At 51.1% G+C, this 27,929-nt stretch overlaps 1 protein-coding gene across 3 annotated transcripts; it reads right to left on the bottom strand.

Annotated features, from left to right (window-relative positions):
* Positions 1 to 1,732: 1,732 nt before the first annotated feature.
* Positions 1,733 to 27,381, bottom strand: PDIA4 (protein disulfide isomerase family A member 4). Of its 3 annotated transcripts, none has more exons than XM_032245120.1 (10): positions 27,014 to 27,381; positions 20,504 to 20,684; positions 17,403 to 17,608; positions 14,317 to 14,455; positions 11,719 to 11,855; positions 11,327 to 11,485; positions 7,234 to 7,385; positions 4,557 to 4,713; positions 3,825 to 4,058; positions 1,733 to 2,878 (listed from the first exon to the last, which is right to left on the bottom strand). In XM_032245120.1, the coding sequence occupies exons 1-10, from the start codon at positions 27,099 to 27,101 to the stop codon at positions 2,463 to 2,465; spliced, it is 1,869 nt and encodes a 622-aa protein (XP_032101011.1). In that variant the 5' UTR covers positions 27,102 to 27,381; the 3' UTR covers positions 1,733 to 2,462. The 3 variants fall into 3 exon arrangements, with proteins under 3 accessions (XP_032101011.1, XP_032101009.1, XP_032101010.1); XM_032245118.1 differs by having other exon boundaries at positions 4,557 to 4,716; positions 11,636 to 11,841; XM_032245119.1 differs by having other exon boundaries at positions 11,636 to 11,841.
* Between the last annotated feature and the right edge of the window lie 548 nt (positions 27,382 to 27,929).

Genomic DNA, 27,929 nt, shown 5'->3' with positions numbered 1-27,929 from the left:
CTCAGCCCCACATCCCCCTCCTTTCTAGCTGTAAAATGAACACAAGAACCTACCTCACAGGTCGCTTAAATGAGACAATCTGGCAATGCTCAACACAGGGTCTGGCTTTTGCTAAAGGCGAGACAAATGTTAACTGCTACTCTTGTTATCAGTCTCAATCTCATTACGTCACCTCCCTGCTTAAAACCATCAGTGATTCCCTACAAACTAAAATAAAGGTCAAGATCCTGAATCCAGGCCCCCACACCTGGCCCTGCCACTCCTAACCTCAGCAACCCAGCCTCCCTGCACGCTGCTCTGTGCTACTGGTGAAGGAGACTGAGAGAAGTTCACCTCCTCCTCCTCCCAGCTCCTGAGGTAGCCTGTCCAGGCCTGCACCTGGGACAGGGTCCCCTCTCTGGGCTCCCACGGCCCCGTACATACCTTCATTGTGGCACCGATTATGCTGGGCTCTCATCAACCTACTCTTAACTAGGATAACACACACCCTTTCTCCTATCCCGTCTTTTGTGGGCAATATAGAGGGATTTGACTCAGTTGTTCAAGACACTCCTGGGCTACCTGACCTCCAGAAGAAACATTTTGATTTCTGCCTCAGGGCATTTGCACATGCTGGCCCCATGCCTGGAACATTTACTCCAGGTGTTTCCCAGACTTCAATATGCCTAGGACTCTCCTGGGATCTTCTTATAGGCAGAGTAATTCGGTAGCACCGGGGCCCAGCCTGAGACTACATTTCTGACAAACATCTGGGCGATACCAAACCTGCGGGTCCCTGGGCACTCCTATTCTTTGCCCAGCTCAAGCCAACTCCTCCGGAGGGTCTTGGCTTGGCGTCACTTCAGAGCAGGGCTACTCTGACACACGAAGTGAGGCCACACTGCTGCTCCTCCCCACAGAGGGGCTGTCTTTCCCAGGGCCCTTTGAACCTGTGGGAGCCACTGGGAGAGGAACCACTTTGTTCTCATGGCGCAGTACTGAATGAATGGGACTTGTGCTTCAGGAGGCAGTCCGAACCAGTGCCCCACCCTGGGTCACTCCTGAGCTTTCTGGCAGTGTTGAGGGAAGGGCCTTGAAGAAAGGGCCCACGACTGAGGGCCACCTGCTGTCCTGATGTGAGGGAGGGCATGGAGGGGAACAGACTTCTCATCACACAGGGAACTCAGAGGATTCACAAAGCACGGCCCACCCACAACTCCCAGCCTCCCCAGGCCAGGGTTAACATTTCAGCGGATAATTGGGTAAGCCCACCAAGGCTGCCCCTTCCTGGGCGACCCAATGCTTTCTGCCCACGCCAACCGCAGCAACACACACTCGTCATTGCTGCAAGAGCTGCCACCAGCACAAGGATTTTCACCTTTGCCACTCTTCAGCCAAAATTAGAAGCAGCTGAGTGATGGGAGAGGTGTGGCGTGAGGATGGCAATGGCTTATCTCTAACAAGCCCCTGTGATGAAACGAAACTCATGTCTCACTCAAATGCCCTGGAACCCTTATGGCACAGAACCACCTCTACACAAGGGCCCGTCCAGAGAAGCCAGCAGCCCCACAGAAGTGCTCAGGAGAGACCTCTGCAGTCCTCAGCCTAGGTCAGGACAATCCCCGCCCATCTGTGTCCTGCAGGATATGGGGGCTACATGCCAGGCCTCTGCACAGCTTCAGCTACACCCTGCTCCTGTCCCACCCTAAGGCTCCCAGCGCAGAGCAGATGTTTTCTAAAACAGTTCTTAAGGTTCATTTTCAATAACGTTTTATTCCACTGCAACCAGCCTACTCTAACTTTTCTACCACCCTCAGTCTCCGCGTCGAGTCCAGGGTCCTTTCTGCTCCGGCACTGGGTGCTCTGAAGAGGTGGGGCTGCCACATGGGTGGCCTCTCCCTGGAGCTGAGCCCACTCTGGGGAACCCTGGACCTGGACCATGTCCCTTCGCCCACGTCCCTTGGTTTGCAGGGAGACTGCCTGCCGACACCCAGCCTGAAAAGGCACCCCAGGCAGAGTGCTCAGTGCCAGCTCCCACTTTGTGCCGAAACAGGAAGAATCAGAAACACACACCAGAAGCCCAATCTTCTACACTGACGATTCCTCAGACAACGAAAAACAAAGAGCAAAATCAACATGATTTGGCAAAGGGTTTTTAAACCTTAAATTAAAAAAGAAAACATTTTCACACAGAAGAATTATCTGCTTTGAGGAAATAGTAAAGAAATTAGAAGGTGTAAAAAAAAAAAAAATCAAACCCCAAATAATGATAAAAATAGATGTATCCTCTGTAAAAATCTGGACTAAGCTATTGAGTCATTGATGGTTATTCAGTATTCAGAGCATGAGGTGAAATGCCGAAGTATTAAAAAAAAAAAAGGAATCCGAGATACCGCCATTCGCTGCCGGCCTCGGCGCGGGCGCCCTGACCACGGGCCACACAGGGCGTCTGCTTGCTCCCACCCTCTGCAGACCTCAGGCCTTCAGAGCTCTTCCTTGGTCCTGCCCAGTTTTGTGGCATGTTCTTCTATAAACTTGCTCAAGTGCTCCAGATCTCTGTCTCCACCCTCAAATTTAACTGGGTTCTTTTTGTCCCCACTGGGGGCGAAGTAGATGGTGGGGAAGCCCTCCACCTTATAGCGGTCGCTGGGGACATCATTGGCGGTGGCATCCATCTTGGCGATGACCAGGCCCTTTTGGCCCTTGTACTTCTTGCCCAGGCTGTTGTACACAGGCTCCAGCTGCTTGCAGTGCCCGCACCACGGTGCGTAGAACTCGATGAGGACGTCCTTCTTGGGGTCCATCACAATGGAGTCGAAGGTCTTTCCCACCACGACCTTGACGGGTCCCTTGTTGTTCTTGGGCACCGGCTGGGATTTGATGACTGGCTTCAGTTTCCCTGCCAAGGAAAGCAAGGCAGAGTAGGGGGCGTCAGTGCTGAAAAGGCCAAAGATTCTGGGGCCTCCTCTGGACCAGGCAGTGAAGCTGGTGTGGCCACCAGAGGGGCAAGTGACACAGAAAAGCCTGTCTCCAAAAGCCCCATCCCGACAATGGGCAGTTTATTTCTCTGGCGAGCTGCTATCCTCTACTCCCTCTGTCCCTGCAAAGGCCAGAGAGGCTGCAGGTGGCTCCAGCCCCAGCCTAAGGGGCCATCGGGTCCTGTGAGGGAGGCCATGATAAAAAGTCGCTGCCCAGGGAAGAGGAGGTCCTGTGAGCACTAGCACCGAGGGCCCAGAAGCCATGGTGGGGAAGTGCCAGGACAACCCACAGACATTGCAACAGCATGGTCTGCCTACAATGTGGCTGGTGCTGGGGACCTGGGGCCATGTGCTCAGCCAAGATCAACAGAGGCTCTGTTTAAAGCTGCAAAGCAAGGTGGCCGAAGGTGAAGAGGCTCGAGTCAGGCTCTGAAGCCAGAAGGGGTGTTCAGCACACCCAGACTTCACCCTGTCTGGGCTCCCTCTTCAGATGACCCCTTCTGCACACCCCGGCCCTGGTCCCAAATTTTAGCATGCTGGTGCTGAGTGATGCTAGGTAAGCCCTGCGGTGGACCCCAAATCTGGCTTTTGCTTTCAAAGGAAACACTGGAAGAACTGCCAAGAAAAAAAATAATACTTGCAAATGTTCCTTCTTCTAAGCTGTTCTGGTGCCTTGGAGTTTGGGGTCCCACCCAACCCTTCTCTGGACAAGAAGCAGAGGGTCCCTCAGGGGTGGAAGGGGGCTTCTGGCTGACTTGTGGGGGCATTGTGCCCATGGCCAGAGCACTAGACGCCCTATGGCCTGTCTGGATTTTGTGTGAGGGGCACAGCAGCTGAAGGGAGATCCCAGCCCCAGCCACGGCTCACCTTTTTTGAACGCAGTGACAAACTCGCGAAGGGTGTCAGAGTCAAACTCCTCCGGCTCCATGGCAAACTTCTTCCCGCTCTCATCGAGGATGGCGGCGTTGACGTCCTCCCCGCTCTCGCTGAGCCCCAGGTCCTTCACCTCCCCAGCATAGTCCTCCTCATCCGCGATGGCAAAGGTGTACTCAGGGAAGTCCTTGGCCACCTCTAGGACTTTGCTCCGCCAAAACTGAGTTGCTGAAAGGGATCAAGGGCCGTAAGCCAGGCAGCCACAGAGCAAGTCCCAGCTCAGACTCCGAGGTCAGGCTTCAGGTCCTGTCGCTAATATTCTGACAACGCTCAAGCGCTGGATTTGCCTTGATTGGAGGGAAATGCATTTCTGGAAAAGCCCCACTTGTAGCAGGTGGGCCACAGATGCAAGCTCAACAGGCCCATGAGACCTGTGCCCAGGTGGCACGGCCACGGCTGCCTGAGGCCGGGGGCTGGTCTAGTCCCAGCTCTGCAGCCTCTGAACTCCTCCAGGTCTCAGCTACCTCAACCCTAAGAGGGCACTGGACTTGAATCTAAGCTCCCCTCTTGCTAAAAAGGGAAACCACCAACCCACAAGGGCCCCAGGCTGGGATTTCTGAGTGAGCCATGTACATAGAGCCACACCTCCCTGAATGCCCCATCTCGCCTAAATGGACGAGTCCATACCCACCCCCTCTCCGGCAAGTCTTGGTGGGGGTCCCTCACCAGCTCTGTAATCAAAGCTGAAGTCCACGCTGTAGTAGACAACCACCAGGGGACGCCTGGTGTAGCGCTTAGCATCATTGGAGGCCTTGCGGTGGCCGACCAGGGGCAGGGCATGCTTCAGTATGAAGTCCTTGATGGCCAAGTCCTCAGTGGAGCCCTGCTTTAGAGAGAGAACAGGTGAGGGGGCCACCATCTCCCCACCCACCACTGTGCTTGGGTACAATGTTTGAGGGATTTCAGGGGAGTGGCTACTTTGAAGGGATCAGCTTCAGGTGGCAAAACACCCCAGGGGTGACCCCATTCAAGCACACCCAGTAATTTCCTCCTATCTTTCAGGGCTCCTTTCCCTCCAGTGGACTGTAGATGGCTTCTTGGGAAAAGGCAGATACCTTGGCACTTTCTTTCAGGGTGTGGGCTTACTAATGCCAAAAAGAGACCACTCAAGGTAGGCCTGGCTCTTGGCATACAGGAAGGGTTACCACGGACTAAGCTGTGTGGAACTTTCTACCTTTAGCTGGTGCAATCTTCAGGACAGCCCTAGGAGGCCCATTTCACATATGACAAGGTGAAGTGAGGCCCAAGTTCATGCAGCTGGTAGGTGGTCTAGTCTTGAAAAATCACCCCTTAACCTGCACACTACAGCATAGCGGTGCTGCCTTGGGGAAGAATTTGGAGTCAGACAAAGATGGCTGGCTGAGACCTTCCCTTCCTCCCTCTGGAGAGGGAGGCTGGGCCATAGAGGGCTCTGCACAGTCTGGCCAGCCAGCTGTACCTGGACAGGTTCAGCGATGCAGCTGTTCCAGCTGGACCATGAAGCTTTCTGGGAGAGATGCCTCAGTGTCAGGTGAATCCAGCTCTGATTTCACACAGCACTGGTGACCGGCTGTGGACAGCGGCAGGTGCTGAGAGCACGAACGCTCGGGTAGGCAGCAGGGTGTGCTCGTGCACGCACGGTGTCCCAAGGGCTCACACTTCACAAGGACTTGAGTCCCCCACAGACTGCCCTCCAGAGGTGGGCACAGCAGGGTCAGCCACCTGCCCAAGGCTGTACAGCCAGCCAGTCATGGGTGGGCCCATGAGCCCAAGTGCTCCTGTAGGGATGGGGCACTCAGGGAGGGGGTCTCGTGTGGCACTAAAGAGCGAGACGGCCCTGCTGGCGGGACGTGAGCAGAGACACCCAGGGAGGAGGCAGCAGAGACTGAGAGAGGGCACGAGGCACAAAGAGGGCCTGGCGTGGCAGCAGTGGAGGGTGGGATGTTCTGGAAAGGTGGGAAAGGAGGGTCTGGGAGGCCATGCTAAGGCACAGATGATCCGACTATCTCCCAGGCGGCAGAAGGCCATGGAGTCTTTAACCATGACACTGCGCTGCATGCACTTCACTCAGCAGGGAAATGCCAGAGGAACTGGGAGCAGCAGCAATGTTCCCAACAGACACGACCACACAGATCTTTAAGGATCTACTGAAAGCCACAGATCCCTTTCCTGGAACATGAACTACCGCACACAGCTGTGTCCGATTCTTGCGATCCATGGCCCCCCAAGCTCATCAGGACCCTCTTTGGGCCCAGGATCTTATCTCTGGATGGAAGAGAAGCTGGGGGGAGGGGTCACAGCAGTCACTGTGAGTCTAGAGAAGAGGAGAGCTGCCCTAAGCCTCCAGTTGGCAGAGAAACAGATGGGATGGACGCACAGACCTTGAGAAGGAGCGACAGGACTAAAGACTGAGAAACGAAACAGAGGACAGGGGACTGAAAGATTCAGGTTGTGCTCTCCAAGGTACTGGCGTGTTCTGGTGCAGGGCCCCGGGACTTCTGTCCTGTCATGCCCCTTCCTCCAGGTCACATGAGAGCCCACAGCCCAAACAGCCAGGGTCCTGACACTATGTGGCCAGTAGGACCTGGAAAGGCCCCTGCACCCCAGTCTCAGCTCTGCTTCCCACCTAGAGCTGTGGGGTCCGGGCAGGGGTTGGGGAGGGTAGAGCTCACTTTTCTGCAGCCCAATCTCTGTTAATCAGAAGCTTCAGACTCAACATCTAGGATCCTTCCAAATCTGAGATCAATTCACTGAAGTGCGAGACCCTGTCTAAAGCACTCAGGAAGCTGAACTGGCCCCAGGCTCCCCCTAGCTGGAACTCCCACTGCCCCTCTAGGGCTGAGTGTATCCCACTCCAGGAGGATGAAGTACAGGAGGACAATAGGGGAAAGAAAAGGCAAACTCCACCCACCAAGCTCAACAGCTCCCTCTGGTGAACAGAAAAAGCTGCCGTCCCTTCGTAGCCCGCAGCCTGAGTGGCCCCAGCAAACATGGCTTCGCCTCCACCAAGCACCATGTGCTGGCCCAGGCCAAACACACAGTGGAACAGGCGCTGGAGGGAGACTGGTGATTGCCTGCCAGGAGGGATGAGGGGTGGCAGCAACTGTTCTGGCAAAATCAGGTGGAGCTCTGCCAGGCCCCAAGACCTGCTAGGTGTGCAGGAGCCCCAGCCCTGTCCCTCCAGCAAACTGACCACAGGCCACCTACAAAAAACCTGTGGGGTGGGGAGAGGGCGCTGGAAAAGGAGTTCCAGACCTTGCAGACAGAGCGAAATCTCCACATTTGAAACCTCAGAGGTGGCCCAAAGCAGAGTCCTCACAGGGGCTGCGTGCCTGAGGATGGCATGGCAGAGGGCCCTGCTCACCTGGACGTCCATCACATGGCTCCGGGGCTCATACTTAGACTGGAATTTCTCAGGCTGCATTACAACCAACTGCCCCTGGGAGACTTTCAAGAACTTTGCTGTTTCTGTGCTGAAAGTGTGGTGAAATTTGTAATCTTCTCTCAGGTTGTTAGCTGAAAAGTTAACAGAATAAGATGTTATTTTTTAAACTGCCTAAATGTCTGAGATTTAATTTATTACCCACATCAGCCAAAGAAAATGTTCTGAAAATGACCACTGTAGGCCATGCATGGTAGCTCACACCTGTAATCCCAGCACTTTGGGAGGCCCAGGTGGGTGGATCACTTGAGGCCAGGAGTTTGAGACCAGCCTGGCCAACATGGTGAAACCCTAGCTCTACTAAAAATACAAAAATTAGCCAGGTGTGGTGACACAGGCCTGTAGTTCCAACTACTTGGGAGGCTGAGGCATGAGAATTGCTTGAACTGGGGAGGCAGAGGTTGCAGTGAATCGAGATCACGCCACTGTCCTTTTAGCCTGGGTGATGAGCGAGACAGTCTCAAAAAAAAAAAGAAAGAAAGAAAAAAGTCACCACCATAAATTGTGTGGACAATTCCTATAACTTAAACACTTAAAAGGACATTTGTTTTTAGAAACCTGGTACAGATATAATGTCTAAGTCTTGGCCGGGCACGGTGGCTCAAGCCTATAATCTTGGCACTTTGAGAGGCTGAGGCAGGAGGACTGCTTAAACCCAGGAGTTAGTTCATCTATTCATTTGAAACAGGCTCTGTCACCTAAGCTGGAGTGCAGTGGCGTGATCTCCGCTCAATGCAACCTTTGTCTCCCAGCTTCAAGCCAATTCTCCTTCCTGCCTCAGCCTCCTGAGCAGCTGGGACTATAGGCATATGCCACTATGCCGAACTGTGTTTTCTATTTTTATAGAGACAAGGTTTCACCATGTTGGCCAGGCTGGTCTCGAATTCCTGACCTCAAGTGATCTGCCTGCCTTGGCCTTCTAAAGTGCTGGGATTACAGGCATGCGCCACTACACTCAGCCAAGCCCAAGAGCTTAAGACCAGCCTGGGCAACATGGTAAGTCCCCATCTCTACAAAGATAAAATAAATTAAAAAAAGAAGAGGGTCAGCCAGTCGTGGTGGCTCACGCCTGTAATCCAAGCCCTTTGGAGGCCAAGGCGGGCGGATAGTCTGAGGTCAGGAGTTCAAGACCAGCCTGACTAACATGGTGAAACCCCGTCTTTATATTAAAAAAAAAAAAAAGAAGAAGAGGGTCAGGTGCGGTGGCTCACACCTGTAATCCCAGCACTTAGGAAGGCCGAGGTGGACGGATCATAAGGTTGAGAGATCAAGACCATCCTGGCCAACATGGTGAAATCCCGTCTCTACTAAAAATACAAACATTGGCTGGGCGTGGTGGTGTATACCTGTAGTCCCAGCTACTCGGGAGGCTGAGGCAGGATAATTGCTTCAACCCAGGAGGCGGAGGTTGCAGTGAGCTGAGATCGCGCCATTGCACTCCAGCCTGGTGCCTGGTGACAAAGCAAGACTGTCTTAAAAAAAAAAAAAATATATATATATATATATATTCACCGAAAAACAGGGCCAATTTGCCAGGACCTGCTGTCTACCGATGTCTACAGGCAGCACAGATTCTCTGGCAGGCAGAATGTTCTGGAGCCTGTGTGAGAAGCACACAGTCCTATATCCCTATGTTGAGTTTTCACACCCAGCCCTCTTCGTAAGGGTTTACATTTCCCCTCCTTGGGTTGGTGGGCTGCCTGTTTGTGGGCTGGAGCTCCGAATGAAGTTCTTTAGCTAAAGATACTTCTACCCAAATCTGTGAAAATGCATGATGAAACCCACAGTCTGAGGACATCTTACAACAGGGCTGGGCGAACTTTCTGAGAAGGACTAGAGAGGAGCAGTTTCGGCTCGAAGGACCACACTGTCTGTCGCAGCTGCTTAACTCTGTTGCTGCAGGGCGAAAGCAGCTGGACAGGGTGTGAACAAATGAAGCTGAGATGTCACACACAAAGACAGGCAATGGCTGCACTGGGTGCGTGGCCCAGTGTCAATCCCTACCCTAGATCCTACAGATAAATGCACCTTCAGTTCTCCCTATTCTCCTCCCCAAGGCATCCAAACTCATCCTGGGCCGATTCTGAGATTTAAACACTGGTGCCACTCTATCCTTGAAAGGCTCTCGGACTAGAGGTTTGTGACCCCCAGTTGGGTTATAGGACACACATGGCTGAGATGGTAAACCATGTTTTTGGGAGGGCAGGGGATGGAGGAACAGCCTGGATAAGCTTGTGGCTTTCAGAGTCAGATGGACTTAGATTCAAATCATAATTTTGTGACCTACTAACTTTGTAGCTTTAGGCTTGTTCCGAGCTGCAGGTCCTTCTCTATAACAGGGGCATTAAAATCCACTAAGGCCACATGGGCTGGGTGCTGTGGTTCATGTCTGTAATTCCCCCAGTTGAGCCCAGGAGTACGAGACCAGCTTGGGCAACGTGGCAAAATCTCGTCACTACAAAAAAAAAAAAATTAGCTGGATGTGGTGGCACTCACCTGTAGTTCCAGCTACTTGGGAGGTGGGAGAATCACCTGAGCTGAGCCTGGGAAGGTTAAGGCTGCAGTGAGCTGAGATCACACCACTGCAGTACAGCCTGGGCAACTGGAGTGAGAGCCCAGTCTCAAAATAAATAATGCCCCATCTATCTAAGACGGTGCTGTTCTAAGCCTCCAGGTTTCCCCGGGATTTGTAGTCAGCTGGCTTCAGGCAGAGACAGACTCGCACCAAGAACTTCACTTCCAGCCCCCCAGGATCACAGACCCTTTCATCCCACCAGCCAGCCTCTCTGTTCCAGCCCTGCCAGCCTGTCTGTAAACACCTTGTGTCCCTGGGGCTACCCCCTCTCTCATGGCCCAAAGACCTTTTTCATAAGCAGACAGGCATAGCAGGCCCAGTGACTCTTGCCCCATCTGTAGCCCTAAACCTGCCCATGCCAAATCACAGACCCTGACTCTCTGACTCCTTGGGATACGGTGCCAGGCCTGCCCGAGACTCACTGCACTGGAACCTGCATTTTAAACACATTCCCCAGGGATTTACATGCACGTCAATGCAAGTTAACTTGCATTCAGACTTAGGGCTGGGGACTCCCCTGCTGCCCACAACCCTGGGTGGGTTGGGGTTTCCTTCTGCAAGTTTCTTCCTGATGAGTTACAAGTGAATAACAAGGCCACCTAATTAACAGACGAAGGGAACTTAGCTCTACTGGTTTTATACAACATTAATCTGCATTTGACATATGCACAGTTGTAACTGTACAGCACCAGATTAGCACTAAATGGCAAGCTGTGCATTTGAAAGATTATAATTAGTACTTAACACAGAAAGTCAAGCTGGTTTTGGTGGAGGGGGAGAGGGTGGCACTCAGAAGACATTAATACAGATGGTGAGGACCCTGAGTACACCTGTCCCCAGGCATCAGGAGCCAGACCTAGGCAGATGATGGATGTCAGGATTGGGCCCCTACCCTCACAGAATGCTATTGCTGGCAGCTGTTCGTAGTCATTTTACTCCTCAGGCTAGCAAGACTAGCATTTATTACATACTTAGCATTATCAGGCACGTTTCTAAGCACTTCATCTACATTATCTCAATTTAATAACCTCTCGGAAAGACCACCACCTTGGGCAAGAGACCACCAGGCTAACTGAGTCATTGCCCATGGTCACAGTGATAACTGGAAGAGCCAGGACTTGAAAGCCAGTCTGATTCAGAAACCTGTACTTCACAGCCTGAGGACCTTCCCTCTAGCAGAGGGGCTCGGGCTCTGGAAGGCAGACATGGAGCTGGGACCAGTCTGACTGTGCTCCTCCCCTGCATCGAGGCCAGGAGGGCCACAGGGGACTCATCTCCAGCTCCAGCCCCAGCACCAACCCCAGAATGGGAAGCTTATTCCCACAGGTAGCTCATCAAACTACCCACTAAATGATGTCCCAGGAGCTTTCTACAAAACCAGACAACAACCGACAGCCCAGGGCATGCACATTTTGTTCAGCCCAAAGGGCCACAACTCACCGGCATCTTGGTACTGCTGATAGGCTGGGTCACTCTCCCCCTTAAAGGCCCCGATGATGATGACGTCGTCTCCATCCTTCAGGAACTCCTGGACCTGCTTCAGGGTCAGAATCTCCTTGGAGGGAGGCCCGGACTGCTCGATCATGTAGTCAACGATTCCTGGGAGCGGGGCACATGCCTGAGCAGGGACCCTCAGAACTGCTCATCTCCCGCAGCCCATGCCTGCCAGCTCCCAGCACCTTCCAGAACAGCTTCCTGCCAGGGACCTTCCTTTCCCCACTGCGGTGGGAGAGAAGGGAGTGGCCATACCGTATTTTTCTCGTGGGCCATTGTAGTCAAAAGGCCTTCCTTTGCGGAAAATTTTCAGGGTGGGATAGCCAGAGACATCGAACCTCTTGGCCAGGTCTGTTTCTGCGGTGGCATCGACCTTTGCCAGGGGGATTGGAGGAGAACGCTTGCTGAGCTCCTTGGCAGCCTTCTCATACTCAGGGGCAAGTTTCTTGCAGTGTCCACACCTGCCAAGAGGAAACTGGTTTGTCAGGGGCTCATTCTAGTGTGGACTCACTTTCTAGCTAAGTGAGCTGCAGAAACCCATCCTGTGCTCCCCAGTTACCTGGCCACACGTAGTAAACCTCCAAATGCCTCCTAGACTCTTAGGCCCTCGGGCCCTCCTGCAGGACAGACACAGGCTTCATCTCATGGCATTCACACTAGGGGTGGGGCAAGTGTACACACAAGAACAGGACACACTCAGACAGATGTTAGTAACTGTGGCACGGGGGAATACATGGCAAAGGCCAAGAGAGACAGGGTCTTAAGGAAGAGGGCTTGGTTGGGGAGTTGGGAGCCAACAAGGATATGTCACAGATGGCTTCAGAGAGGGAGAAGCAGTGGCGCTGGGATCCAAGGAAAGGCAAGGAACTAGCTAAGAGCCCACAGGAGGTGGGGTGAGGGGAGTGTTGGCAGGTCCAGGTAACAGGAACAGTCATGGAGAACAGAAGAGCGTCACAAACCCTCACTGACATAGACCACCCAGGGAGGAGATAAGGGAGAGTCCCCTAGAGTCAGGACTACGTCACATAGCCCATCGCCCACAAGAACTGGCCAGGCGCAGTGGCTAACACCTGTAATACCAGCACATGGGGAGGCCAAGGTGGGCAGATCACCTGAGGTTTTAAGTTTGAAACCACCCTGGTCAACATGGCAAAACCCCCGTCTCTACTGAAAATATAAAAATTAGCCAGGCATGGTAGAAGGCACCTGTAATCCCAGCTACTCAGGAGGCTGAGACAGGACAATTGCTTGAACCCAGGAGGCAGAGGTTGCAATGAGCTGAGATCACACCACTGCAATCCAGCCTGGGTGACTGAGCAAGACTCCGTCTCAAAAAAGAAAAAACAATCATACCCAACTGGGGTCTGACACATACTGTCTTATCAAAGTCTTTAGGACACCCAAATGAATTAAAGGGTGCATCCTGCAATTTCAAAACCATTTGCTGGCTGGCACTGACTCATTCCTGTAATCCCAGTGCTTCCAGAAGCTGAGGCGGGAGGGTGACTTGAGACCAGGAGTTCAAGACCAGCTGGGGCAACGTAACGAGACCTCATCTCTCTAAAATATTTTTTGAATTAGCTAGCCGTGGTAGCACACACCGGTGGTCCCAGCTACTAGGGAGGCTGAGGCCGGACAATCAGTTGAGCCCAGGCTGTAGTGAACTATGATGGTGCCACTGTACTCCATCCCAGGTGACAAAGCAAGACCTCATCTCAAAACATCTCAGAAAACCAAACCAAAAACGAACAACCTCTCACAACACACACACAAAAAACACATCAAAAGATCAAAAAACTATTTGTGAATAAATGGATAATCATCCTCTGAGGCATCATAAACCAGGGAACTCGCAGTACACGCTGAGCGTGTGCTGTGCAGCAACCTGGCTCCTGAGTGAGCCACAAAGCAGGCCGCCAGTAAGACGTGCAGCTGCCGCTCTCCCTCTCACACATCAGGCCAGGGCCCCATGTGTAGCAAAACAAGGGCCTGTATCTCCCAGCATCACAGGAGGGTTCGGAGGATGCCCATGTGTCCCAGACGCTTCCTTCCTTCTCTCCCAGGTCATTTCCTTCTCCAACCATCTGTCTGTCTTCTCTTTTCATCTGTACACCCAACAACTCCCAGGTCTCTGCTATAGAATCCTTAACTTCAGGTTTGGACTTGTCCAAGCATTGCCTGGAACAAGGATATCCTAAACTTGACCCCACTGTGCAGAAAGTGCAACCCATCCCCTGGCCTGTTCATCAGCCATGGCCCCCACCTGCTGGTTCTAGGCCCAACAGCTTCCTGTCCTACTAGCTCTCCTGGGACTCACTACAGAACACACCCACCTGAGGCAGTTCTTGCTGGACTAATGATCAGACATACCAGGACTGCTGAGGAATTAGAACCACAGGTGACCCACCGCAAACTCACCAAGATAAACAGTATGCTGGGCCGTCTCCTAGGAAGGCAGATGGTCTCTCCCGGAGCTAGGTTCCCCTCTCCCTCAAACTATCTTTCTTCTGCTCCACTCTGACTGCTCCCGGCTTATCCACACACACCCAGTCATGCCTGCCTTCCCTCCCCTCCCCTCCCCTCCTCACGAAGCAGCCACTTCAGTTTCCCAAGTTGGGCAGCTCAGACCAGCCACTGTACTTGCTCCCACTCTGGCCACCTTTCTTTCTGCCATCCTCTTTCCTTTGGGTCCCTTCTCTACCCCCAAGAATGGACTACTTGGCAGTCCTTCCACATCCACTCCCCCAACAGCTCCCTTACAGCCACGCTTCTTCCAGAAGACCTGGCGCCTCAACCCTGGCCTGCAACTCACGCCCACCTTGCTCCTCTGCTGTTCCTGCCTCACGGGCAGGGGCCTGCTGTCTGCGCCTGCCACCCCATACCTAGTGCCCACCCAGAAGGGTACCGAATACAGGAAGGGCCTGACATCACCTTACCATGGGGCATAAAACTCCACCAGAATGATATCTGCATCGTTCACAACTTCATCGAAGTTCTCTTTGGTCAACACAAGCGTAACTTCTGGTGGAGGCGTCCAGTCGGGCTGGGAGACCTCTCTGACCTTGGCAACAATTTCTGAAAGAAACCAAACAAGACTGAGCACATAAGGCCTGAACTGGTAGGTGCTTCACCTCCCTCCAGAAGCAGATGGGGAAGGGGAAAAAAGCAAGTGTCGGGGCCCACAAGAACAGATGTCCGACTTCCTAAAACCCGGCCGTATCTCTGCAGCTTTGGGGATACAGTTAAGAGTCAGAAGATTCGCTGTTTCCCAACATTGTCCATTGCATCTCCACAGCCTGCAAACCTCTCCAGATGGCCTAAGACTTGCTGATGATGAAGACTTCCTTTACCACCATGATTACATATGCCTATGGATACAATTGTGGGCATCTCTTTTACACATACAAAATGTATATATATTTAGTCATTCACATCTAATGTTACTATATTACATACCTCGTAAGATGTGTGCAAAAAAAAAGAAAAAAAAAGGAAAAGTTAAAAGAGGAGCAGTAGCTCCCACTGCTCAGGCTGCAGTGGCACTACCTGAGAAGGCCTTTTAAAAATGCTCGTCTGTGACCTCATTTCCCCAGAAATGAATTCCAGGAGTGGAACAATATATTCATACAAAAAATGTGCCAAGCAGTTCTTAGGACCAGTGGTTGCAAACCGTCACTCTTTTTCCCCACTGTAGAATCTACCAAGGAGCCAAATCTAAAACCACTTCTACAAAGCTGCAGTCTTCAAATTGAAACATGACAAACACCTCCTCTGTGCATTCACAGCATGAAGTGTCTGTCCCCTGCCCCTAGCCCACACTCAGGGGTTCTGAGCCAGTTAACACGTGGGAGGCCCATTTACCAAAGCATAGCATACACTGCTCTAAAGGTTCCAAAATGGCCATGTCTCTCACAGTCACACATTGGCCACAGACATCCAAACACATATGCCTATTTACTTTGCAACGACAGAAGTACTCAACTTTCAGGCCAGGAGTGGTGGCTCATGTCTGTAATCCCAGCACTTTGAGAGGCCAAGATGGGTGGGTCATGGGTGGCCAGGAGTTCAAGACCAGCCTGGCCAACATGGTAAAACCCCGTCTCTACTAAAAATACAAAAGCCGGGTATGGTGGCATGCACTTGTAATCCCAGCTACTCAGGAGGCTGAGGCAGAAGAATTGCTTGAACCCAGGAGGTGGAGGCTGCAATGAGCCAAAACTGCACCACTGTACTCCATCCTGAGGCACAGAGCAAGACTCCGTCTTAAAAAAACAAACAAACAAAAACAAAACAAAACAAAAAAACAACTCTCACACATACACACACTTGCTTTTAAGTATACAAAATATCTCTGAACAACACAGAAGAAACTTGTTACACTAGTACTTTCTCAGAGAGGAGCTGGATCACCCAGGCTCAGAGAAGAAAGACTATTCATTAGTCTACCTCTTTGAATTACCAAGTATATAAACATATTACCTAGTCAACAGACAAACAAAATATAACACTAAATATCAGCGCAAGTGACTCCATTTTCTTTGTGTACCTCACAATGAGCTCCACTGCTTAAAGGAGCAGAGGAGAGCCTCTCACACCACCTCGGAGGTGTGATCTCAGACCACATCCAACTGACACCATGCTCCACAGATGAGAAGCTGAGGCCTGGCAAGGGGAAGGCACTCGTCCAGAACACAGGCCTATCTTAAAAGGACCAGAAGTTTATTGAATGTTCTTTCCTCTACTCCACATTGGGAAGGGAAAAATGCAGCCTCTTTTTTTTTTTTTTTGGGTGCCAGTGATTAAGAGAGATATGCCTTTGCTAAAGGATACCATGATTTTATTGATTCATTTACTTAAAAAAATTTATGTAGTGGCTAATGTGAGCCAGGCAGGGATCCATCATGCCAGATTGCAGACATCCATGGAGAACCCCTGGATGTGGCTTTCTGCACCTGTGGTTCTCAGCACATGGGTTTGAGCTGGTTGCAATGGTGAGCCCTGAATGCCTGTAAGAAATGCAGATTATCTGGCCTGACTTGTGCTGTATCTGGGCTGAAATGTACTGAATCAGAAAATCTGGGACTGGGGCCCAGCAATCTGAACAAGCCCTCCAGGTGATTGATGCTTGCTAAACATTAAGAACCACTGTTCTAGACCACAACCAAGAACGCTGGCCTCTGATGTCATTTCCTAACACTCTTGTTTTTTACTTATTTATTTTTTTGAGATGGAGTAGTGCTCTGTCGCCAGGCTGGAGTGCAGTGGTGCGATCTCGGCTCACTATAACCTCTGCCTCCCGGGTTCAAGCAATTCCCATGCCTCAACCTCCCAAGTAGCTGGGACTACAAGTGAGTGCCACCATGCCCGGCTAGCTTTTTGTATTTTAGTAGAGATGGGGTTTTACCATGTTGGCCAGGATGGTCTTGATCTCCTGACCTCGTGATCTACCTGCCTCGGCCTCTCAAAGCGCTGGGATTACAGGCATGAGTCACCGCGCCCCGCCTTTATTTATTTTGTGAGACAGAGTCTCACTCTGTTACCCGGGCTGGAGTGCAATAGCACAATCTCAGCTCACTGCAACCTCCACCTCCCGGGTTCAAGCAATTCTCCTGCCTCTGCTTCCCAAGTAGCTGGGATTACACACATGAGCCACCACACCCAGCTAATTTTTGTATTTTTAGAGACGGGGTTTCACTATGTTAGTCAGGCTGGTCTTGAACTCCTGACCGCAAGTGATCCAGCTACCCTGGCCTCCCAAAATGCTGGGATTACAGGTGTGAGCCACCGTGCCTGGCCCATTTCTTAACAGTCCTGACCAAGTCTTCAGTTGCAGAGTCTGAAATGTAAAGATGCCTTCTGCTGCCCTAAGAACAAGTAAACATTCCAGAGGGCTAGGGCTCCTAAGAAAGTCAGTCCCTGGTACCCTCAACTTTTCTTCCTCTATTACCCAAATTCCCATTCTCTGCACTTTCTGTTCCTCGGGGAAGGATTTCTTCCTCCACCAGCTCAGGTACTAGCTCACCTTCCTGGGTCCTGGAGCCCTCGTAGTCTACAGCCTGCCCCTTCTTAAGGATCTTGATGGTGGGATAGCCACTCACATCAAACCTGCTGGCCAGCATAGACGCCGAGGTTGCATCGATCTTAGCAACAGGAATGGGAGGATCATTATCCTTTAATGTGCTGGCAATTTTTTCATACTCTGGAGCAAACTGCTTGCAATGTCCACACCTAACAATCAGATTAGGGAGGGGAAAAACATTAAGTGTACCTATGGAGAGTCAAATCCAATGATACATACTGCTATGGTTTGGATGTGGTCTGTCCACACCACAATGTTGAAATCTGATCCCCAATGTGGTAGTGTTGGGAGGTGGGACCTAGTGGGAAGGGTTTAGGTCATAAGGGTGGATCCCTCATGAATAGGTAAATGCACTTTCAGGAATGTAGCTTAAAAGAGCTTGGCATGGCCCAGCATGGTGGCTCACACCTGTAATTCTAGCACTTTGGGAGGCTGAGGCAGGTGGATCATCTGAGGTCAGGAGTTTGAGATCAGCCTGGCCAACATGGTGAAACCCTGTCTCTACTAAAAATACAAAAAATTAGCTGGGCGTAGGAGTGGGCACTTGTAATCCCAGCTACTCAGGAGGGTGAGGTGCAGGAGAATCGCTTGTACCTGGAGGCGGAGGTTGCCAAAGACAAGACTGTTACCGACGCTCCAGCCTGGGCAACAAGAGTGAATCCCAAAAAAAAAAAAAAAAAAAGAGAGCAAGCTTGGCTTCCTCCTCACCATGTGATCTCTGTATGTGCCCACTCTCCTTCCACTTACTGCCAGGAGTGGAACCAGCATGAGGCCCTCACCAGAAGCTGAGCAGATGCTGGCACCATGCTCTTATACTTCCCAGCTGGCAGAACTGTGATTGAAATAAATCTCTTTTCTTATAAATCACCCAGTCTCAGGTAGTCTGTTATAGCAACACAAAAATGAGAACTTTTAGAAATATCTGCAGTTAAGAGAGATACAACAAAACATAAAGAAGTTCAAAGTCGGGCCGGGCGCGGTGGCTCACGCCTGTAATCCCAGCACTTTGGGAGGCCGAGGTGGGTGGATCACAAGGTCAAGAGATCGAGACCATCCTGGTCAACATGGTGAAACCCTGTCTCTACTAAAAATACAAAAAATCAGCTGGGAAGGCCGGGTGCGGTGGCTCAAGCCTGTAATCCCAGCACTTTGGGAGGCCGAGGCGGGTGGATCACGAGGTCAAGAGATCGAGACCATCCTGGTCAACACGGTGAAACCCCGTCTCTACTAAAAATACAAAAAATTAGCTGGGCATGGTGGCACGTGCCTGTAATCCCAGCTACTCAGGAGGCTGAGGCAGGAGAATTGCCTGAATCCAGGAGGCGGAGGCTGCGGTGAGCCGAGATCGCGCCATTGCACTCCAGCCTGGGTAACAACAGTGAAACTCCGTCTCAAAAAAAAAAAAAAAAAAAAAAAAAAAGTTCAAAGTCAAACAGGTCTAGGTTTAAATTTCAGCTCTGCCCTAGGCAAATACTTTCAACATCTAAACCTCAGTCTTTGGCTGGCACGGTGCCTCACGTCTGTAATCTCAACACTTTGGGAGGCTGAGGTGGGCAGATCACTTGAGCCCAGGAGTTTCAGATCAGACTGGTTAACATGGAGAAACTCCATCTTTACAAAAAATACTTTAGGAGGCTGAGGCAGGAAGATCACTTGAGGCCAAGAGTTCAAAACCAGCCTGGCCAACATGCTGAAACTCTGCCACTACTAAAAATACAAAAAGTAACTTGGCGTGGTGGTAGGCACCTGTAATCCAGCTACTCGGGAGGCCGAGGCATGAGAATCACTTGAACTCAGGAGGTGGAGGTTGTGATCAGAGATCATGCCATTGTACTCTGGCCTGGGCAAGAGTGAAATTGTCTCAAAATTTTTTTTTTAATTTCTCAGTTTTAACTTCAAATATGATAAATATTGATAAACATGACCCACATAAAGCTCTTCGAGGTCCTCACTTTTTAAGAGTGTTAAAGGATCTTTGAACCAAAAAGGATGAAATCTGATAATTTATGAAAGAGGAATAATCTCATAGATATGTTAAAAGGACTACTTAGATTTTTTGGGGGGACAAGAATCTTGCTCTGTTGCCCAGGCTGCAGTACAGTCGCATATTTCAGCCAGTTGCAAACTCCGCCTCCTGGGTTCAAGCAATTCTCCTGCCTTGGCCTCCCGGGTAGCTAGGACTACAGGTGTGCACCACCATACCTGACTAATTTTTGTATTTTTAGTAGAGACGGGGTTTCATCATGTTGGCCAGGTTGGTCTCAAACTCCTCGTCTCAAGTGATCTGCCCGCCTTGGCCTCCCAAAGTGCTACAATTACAGGCATGAACCACCACACCCAGCCTATTTAGATGCTTTATAAAAAACACTTGTGCTATGCGTGACCCTCAGGCACTGGACAAAAGTGAGTATATCCTGACTATTTGGTCTCAGAAGTGAAACAGGGAGAGCAGGAGACAGAAAAGCAAAGCAGGGGTCATGAGATACAAAACAGCAGAGGAGAGCTAAGGGAGGAGAGGAACATGAGAGCTCTAATGGACTGTACCAGGAGGGGTAATGACAGTAAAAGAAGTGGGGATGCCTGACTAGTCCCCCACAGGGCCTGTTGTATAGTAAAAACTCCACCACACAGGCCAACAGCCTGCGCTTGGAGCAGCTGCCTGAGCACCAGCCATTGAGGGAAGAGGAAGGCGGGTGGCCTGAGACAGGTTGGGGCAGAATCTGTAACAAGGACGTGTCTGTTACCAACAGAGGGCTCTGTGTGATTGCTGCTTGTTAAATGCCCGTCCCCCAGCTGTGACCATCAGAGAATGTATTCATCTTTAACCCACTGGACTAAGAGGACAACGCCTTCCATGAGGGCTGGCTCACTGGCCGTTCAACGCAAAGTGGTAGAACGACTGAGCTCCCAGCATTTCTACAGCTAGAGTGCAAGTTCCTGCACCCAGACACTGCCACCCCCCCGGGTCTGGATGCCCTGGTGAGGGGCTGAGTGCACGGAGCACAGCGCTTGTCCACCTGCAGGAATTAGAATGCGGTCCTTACCAAGGAGCATAGAACTCCAGCAGCACCGTGTCTTTGTCAGCCACAAAATTATCAAAGTTTGCATCATTTAGGACCAAGACTCCATTTTCTTCCTTAACTTCCAAGTCGTCATCTTCCTCCTCATCATCTTCCTCCTCCTCCTCCTCTTCATCCTCAATGGCATTTTCTTTGTTAGAAGAATCTGAGTGAAAATGCCCAGACTGGTTAGAAACCTGGTGGTGACTCTCCTTAAAAGTTTCCTAAAACCCAAACGCTTCGGAATGCGTCATGAGTCCTAGGAGGTCCCTGGGGCGCCCACCACGTGACTGGCTGGTGACATCAGGCCTCCCTCATGCCAGCAATTCTGTTCTAAGTTTGCCACTTAAAATTTCATTCAGAGGGAAGTCATAGCTAAATAGTATCTGAAAACCACAGCTCTAGAATATAAAGTCCAAATGTCCCAGTGAAAGCTGGAGGGCAGGACAGGTTACCCTTCCGAGTCGCGGCCCCCTGCCTCGCTCTGCAAACCTTGCCCTGAGCCCAGAGAGTCTCAGCATTGGCCACCTCCTCCCTACTCCCCTGTACCACCCTCTGCAATCTTCCCAGGCCTCAGTCCTGCAGCTCGGGCTCCGCTCTCTACATGTCACACTCTGAGTTTCAGGGGCACCGCATTTCATGATCCCCCCAGCTTGTCTGTGTTCAAGATTATTGCTCAGTGATGTGCCTCCTCCTCCTCACCCTGTATGCTTTCCACAGTCAGGGCCTCAGGAACACCTCCCATGAACAAATTACCTGCCTGGCCCCAAAAGACTACAAACAGGAAATGAGTACTCAATCTTGACTTTTCATTGCAGACGATGGAATACTAATTACATTTCTGAAAGGGGGTGACATTTTACCTCATACCCATAAAAAACAGCCTTTGGGGTTTTATAATCCTTGAGGAAAAGGCTCAACGGTGAAGGGGAAGAGGGCGAGGAATCACATTTTACTTATAAAGGCACCTCTGAGTAATCTCCGGGGCAGAAGTTATTTTGGGCTGACAAACATAGAAATTGATGAGGTCAACATGTATCAAAAATTACACCTTTGTTTGGAAGCTAAGTTTTCTTCCTAGAATGTGAGAAATTGTGTATATTTACTTGTTCGAGGTTCAATTTAATTTTTTTTTTTTGCCAAACCATAGATACAAAGAACATGGAAATGCTGTTTTTATTAACCAGGTTCTCTGGCTACTATCATACCAGTAAACAGAACTGGGCACAGTAAGCAAGGTAATTTCATTAACGCTGAAGCCAGAATGTTTCCAGGGGCCAATTACTCTTTTCTGGAGATGTGTCCCAGGAGGTAAATGAATGCTGCTAGTTATTGTTTGGGCCTGTGGGTGAGGTCAGGGCCTGAAACTTGCTCCTGGAATCCCTGAACTCCTGGGACTCATCAACTCTGATGAAGGAACCCTTCGTGGACTCTGTGGCTACTTGGACTGGAGGCAGCCTGCACCCGCCCCACATAGCTGTGCTGCCCTCTGCTCCTCCAGCCCGCTCCTTGGGTCTGCGTGGGGCAGGAGGAGGGGGGCAGCTTTGCTCATCACTGTCAACATTTAACAATATGCAAACATTACAGAAAAGCCAACAAGAATGCCCACCAGCTCATCAGTCACCCCCACTCAGCCCTTTTCCTTTTAAGCATCCCACAGCTTTTCCTGACTTGCACATTCCTGTTCCAACTTCAGGCCCAAGCTCCTCCTTTGTCGGGGGAGGGAGAAACAGCTCTAAAATGCCAAAAGCAAACCCACCAATCTGAGATGAGCCTCTGCCTGCCACCTCTCCCTCCACAGCAGGAACTTCCCAGGCGCTGTCAGAAGTGCAGGTGGCAGAGGAAGCCAGCCTGGGCGCAGGCCCACCTCCCACTCTGGGGTCTCAGGACTGTGTGTCTCTGACGGCACAGGCAGGGGCCAGGTTGACATCTCCCAGAGGAGGAGAGGGCAACCTAATGTTCCAAAGGTTTGCTGGTCTCCTGCTTCAGATCATTCTAGACCCCTAAGAGGGAGAAAAAAGAAAAGAGCCTCTGCTCTGGGCTATTCAGAAAATCTTACCCACCACTCTATTTACCTGTGCCTTTGAAAGAACCATGTGAGGATACACATCTTGCTCTGATGTCATTAACTAAGACTAGGCCCAAATATTTGGTTGGTACAAAAGTAATTGCGGTTTTTGCCATTTTTTTAAAACGGCAAAAAACCCAATTACTTTTGTACCAACCCACCAACCCAATAGTAACTAACATCCCATCATTCCAGGACTGAAGGCCTCAGCTTGTTTTTTCACATTCACATCAGACCAAAGCCCCTTCTATTTCTGACTGGCAGCACACACTATCTGCCCCTGTCCTTGTGAATTAGAGGCTGTGGTCTCTGCCCTAGGCAAAGGGATCCCGCCTACAGCAGTCCTGTAAGGAAAGGGCTGAGAACTAGGCTGACCTGTGAGACCCTAGTCACAGTGGCCTTCCACAGGGCCCCTCACTTGAGAGTCCATTCAAAATGACCTGGGGACTTGATGCCGAGATATTCTGCAGTTTCTCTGCTCCAGTCAGGGCCAGTAGGCACCATGCTGTGTTCACACGGGCCCCTGGCTGGCAGTTAGGTAGGGCTTTGGGGCCATCCGTATCCACTCTCACTACCTAGCTGCCCTGCCCAGTAAGAGTCAAAGTTACTTGCAAACAGATGGGAAGACTGGAGGAAGGTCAGAAGTAAAGCACTGGGGACTTAATCTACTTTTCCAGCTGGGGGTCACAGCTAGGAGAGGAAGGGAAACTCAATAATTGGCTCAGTGCACAGCTTTGTAGTGAAGAGCCCTAAAACATGACCACATGGGCAACTCCTTTCCAGATGTGCTCTTACCTATGGTCAGTCTCAAGTAGGCTCTCAACACTACTGAGTGATAGAGTTCTCATGATTAAGTGGGAGCTGACTAGCCGCCATGGGACACAGCATTCCTAAGGGGCAATTTATTTCTCAACCCTTTTAAAAAATGAATTTTGGCCAGTTGCAGTGGATCATACCTGTAATCACAGCACTTTGGGAGGCCAAGGCAGGTGATCACCTGATGTCAGGAGTCTGAGACCAGCCTGGCCCACGTGACAAAACCCTGTCTCTACTAAAAATACAAAAATTAGCTGGGCGTGGTGGCACATGCCTGTAATCCTAGCTACACAGGAGGCTGAGGCAGGAAAATCACCTGAACCCAGGAGGCAGAGGTTGCACTGAGCCAAGATCATGCCACAATACTCCAGCCTGGGTGACAGAGTGAGACTGTCTTATAAAAAAAAAAAAAAAAAAAAAAAAATTCCATTGTCTTTTTAAAGGATAAACAAAATGATAGGACATTCTCTATGTAATTAAGAACTCTGAACTGCATGACCCCTCCCTTTCCATCCCTCCCCAGCTAACAGACAAGCCCAGGATTGATTCCTCTGCAATTTGGGAAGGTGCGGGCTCTAGACTCTGATCTATGAGAAACCCACACATCCCTGCAAGCAAAACACTCCACAATCAGTGGGAAACACTTTTCACTGGGCTTCATTTTTAAAGGTGGCTATTCCAGGATAGAAAACATATCCAGAACCTTTCGGCACCTTCTGAAAAGGTGCAACCTTCCTCAGCATGAGACAAATAAACTCCCACGTTCATCTCCACATTGCTCAGTCCACATGCTAAGGTCCCTCCTGAAATGTGGGACCCTAATCTAAGCAGGTTGCTGCAGTCCCTGTCCACTCCCACGGGGCACACCTGATCACAACACTGGGTTCCTGCCCAGACGCAGGCAGCTCCTTTCAGGATGTCCTCACTCTCCATCCTCAGCTGATCATTCTCATCTCCACCAGAGAAGTGCCTGAGACAGCTTCACTAACTACCATCCAGCCACTACTGAAGAGTTTCTATTAAACACAGAAACAAAAACTGTGTTGTCAGCTATGGTATCATTACAGCTGATATTTATTATATGCGCCAGGCACTGTGCTGGGCTCTTAAACACGCCACTTCACCCCTTAAGGGAGATTGTATTACAGGCCATATTACACTTTGCAGATGAAGAAATTGAGATGCAGGGAACTTCAGTCACCTGTCCAAGGATCACAAAGCTAGAGGGTCCTGACCACTTAACTGCTATGCTATATTGTCGCATTAGATTTTCTTCTCAATACACCCAAAGTTTTTGGTGGAATCATTTAGATTTTCCAAATTTTTATGGCTCTGAAAATAATAATGTCTCAGGAATGAAAAGAGGAGGGAAGTTTAACAGTTCCTTAGCATGAAACACAGGTGAATTTCCACTTACTTTTAAATCTAAACAAACCAATCCCACAAAAAAGCAGACAACAAACAGGATCAGAATATTTTCCTTTCCTATTTCAGCAGGAAGGATGTGTAGAGCACAGGAACCTTCTAACCTGAGACACAGAAAGCCATGCAACCTGAGGCTTAAGCCATCAGGGCTTAACCTGTATTTAGTAACTGTGTTGGGGGAAGGAGGGTATTTGGGTGCCTAGACACCACTGAGCTGTTTGAATTTAAAATGTAACAGAAGCAAAAAGGAAACAAACAAACGAAAAGCAAAAAGCCGGGGTGGGGTAGTGCAGCCCTGAAATAAATCTCTTGTACAGGTAATATGTGAATCTATGACAGGCTTTGACAATGAAGGGCCGAGGCACATCCTCTGGGATGAGAAGCGGTCAAGGTAAGCCCACAAAGTGGCTCACGCCTGTAATCCCAAACACTGGGAAGTTAAGGTGGGAGGACTGCTTGAAACCAGTTCGAAACCAACCTGGGAAACATAGTGAGACCCTACCTCTAACCCCCCCCCCCCAAAAAAAAAAAAAAAATTAGCCAGTCCATAGCTTGGTGCTTTCAAAAACAAACACCACCACCAACTGGGGTCCAAGCTCCTTGGGAGGCTGGGGCAGGAGGATCCTATGCGCCCAGGAGTTTGAGGCTGCAATGAGCCATGATCATGAAACTGCACTCCAACCTGGGCAACAGTGGCAAGACCTTGTCTCCAAAAAAATAAAAAATAAAAAAAATAAACGGAGCTAGAAGCCCCAGAAGGCCTGCCCTTGGCCATGATGACCTTTGGGATTCCTAGGCTCACCCCGGGAGCAACTGCTTCCCAGGGACTCTACTGTGTTAGTGACCTCTGACCCAAAGGATAAACTTGCTGGTCCTAATAGCTCCTAAAGCGACTCTTTCAGCCCTCTCAAGAATCCCCCCCAAAACAGAATCACTGGATCGAAACCCTTAAAACAGTGCTATCGTACTTTTTCGCTATGTTCCAAAAACTACCTTCCACCCACACTGGTCCTCAAAATTCACTGTGCCTCCCGAGGTTCATTCTGCCTGTGTCTCAATGGAGAACTGACTTAAATCGCAGATTCCGGGGCCCACACCTGCATTCTGCTTCAGTGTATTTTGGGTATCTCTATTTAAATAAGCACTCAGGCGATTTGGGTAAAGGTCTCAAGACACAAATTTTAAGCAGCCCCGCTTTCTGGTTCCTTTCAGCAGGTGTTTTTCTCGCCCAGTGTGGGTTTTCACTTCCTTTCCTATTTGGGCAAAGACTCTCTTTGAATCAGTGACCCACACAGAAGTTACTCAATGTGTTTGAAAGGGTATAAAGTTCACAATTTCCCTACACACTAATATTAGAAAAGAGTGTATATTTATATTGGAACAAACTCAGTAAGTTAAAAAGCTAGTGATTAAAAGTCAGGGCAGAGAAAGAAGGTTAAGACCAGTACCGGGCTACTATTCTCTAAGAATGAGGACCTTTTCTTAACTAGTACTTCCTAATCTTCAGAGTTCTCTTATGGTTGCAGTTAGCTGATTTCGAAGAAAAACGCAGGAACCATGACCAGTAGCTGTTACTATTCCGCTGGAGTGCGCGCTTCATAGGCAGGGACCACACTCACCATCTCTTCCTCCCAAAACCGAGTGCAGGAACTGGCACAAAGTAAATAAAAGGCGCAAACCAAGCCATCCCTTTCTCCCTCGAACCAGCATCTTTGGATTAATCATTTCCAAATCTGCAGACCACATTTTAAGAGGTAAAATGCTTGCCGCTCCAAAGAACTCGCGCTTGGTTCTTCACGCCCTCGCCCCTTCTCTTCCCTTCCCACTCCCTGGGCGTGTTCGCTTGGAGAGTCAGCCTGAACCTGAGGAAAATCAGCAAATTAGGGCCAAGGAGCCAGCAGCAAAACAGGCGCTTTGCAGCCCTCTCCAAGCCTCGGGTGACAGGGGGCTTCCAGGGAGTCGGAGCCCAGGAGACTCTGGCAGCCTTCCGCTCCTGGGAGCCCCAAAGCGATCCAACCACTGCCACCACCCCCGCCCCTTCAACTCCGCCAAGTTTGCCCCGGGCTCGGCGCCAGTCGCTAGTTCTGGGGCGGACCGCGCGGAAGCTGGGGTCGCAGCGCCCGAGCCCCCGCACAGCTCTGCAGTCCCCGCAAGCACAGCCAGCCCCACAGCGCGCTCGCGCTCACCTTCGTCCGGGCCATCGGCGCTCGCCACGACCAGCAGCTGCGCCAGCGCCAGGAGCAGCAGGAGTAGGCAGACTTTCCGGGGCCTCATGGTGACGGAGGCGGAGCGCGGCCTCCTGGTGTCCGCGGCCGCTGCGCGCTCCGGGAGCTCCGGGTCTGGCCAACAGCCCTTCGCTCCCGAGCGACGCTGGAGGGCCGGAAAAACCCACGGGAAGTCGGCCCCGACGAAGGGCGGGGGGGCGGAGGAAAACGCGGGCAGGCCAATCCCAGTGCGACGCCGGCGCGGACCGCGTGCGCCTCAGTCGCGTCGAGTCAGCTCCGCCGCTCTAGGACCTCCTCCGTTCTGCGCGCGGCCCTCGACTGCGCGTTTAAAACTCCGAGCCCTAACATGAGGTGCCCTCTTCTGATTGGCTGCGCCACGGCCACCAATCAGCGGCTGCCACTCGGTTTGCCCGGAGCGCACAGGCCGAGAGAAGGAGCGGGGGAGAACAAAGGCGGCGGGCCGGGCACGGCGGGGGCGGGACCTGAATACGCCTCGGGGCGCGATTGGCCATCGGTGCCGGGGGCGGGGCAGGAGAGGCGGAGCCTGGGAATTGTGAAGCGAGGCGGGGCTCGGCTCGGCTCGGCGTCGTGCAGTAGAGCTGGGCTGGAAGAACACGTGTCGGTACCGGAGCGGTGGGGGGCTTGGCTGTCGTAGCAAGCCGCCGGGGCTCCGAGAGGCTGGAGACCAACGCCGGCGGAGAAGCACGAACCTGCCGGTGGGAAGAGGGCAGAACGGGGCTTCCAAGTCGGCTACATGTTCTTGGGTTTCTTAATTTCTTTTTCTGCTCTAGCAAATAAAAGTTTGCATTTCCCTCCGGATTACTGAGCTCGAGAGCGGGGAAGCATGCAGTAAAGTGAATCCAGACTAGAATTTGGG

The sequence above is a fragment of the Sapajus apella genome, unplaced genomic scaffold, assembly GCF_009761245.1.
Source record: "Sapajus apella isolate SASKATOON/1434 unplaced genomic scaffold, GSC_monkey_1.0 scaffold56, whole genome shotgun sequence".
In the NCBI taxonomy this organism is placed as follows: domain Eukaryota; kingdom Metazoa; phylum Chordata; class Mammalia; order Primates; family Cebidae; genus Sapajus; species Sapajus apella.
This window is presented reverse-complemented; position numbering and strand designations above follow the sequence as displayed.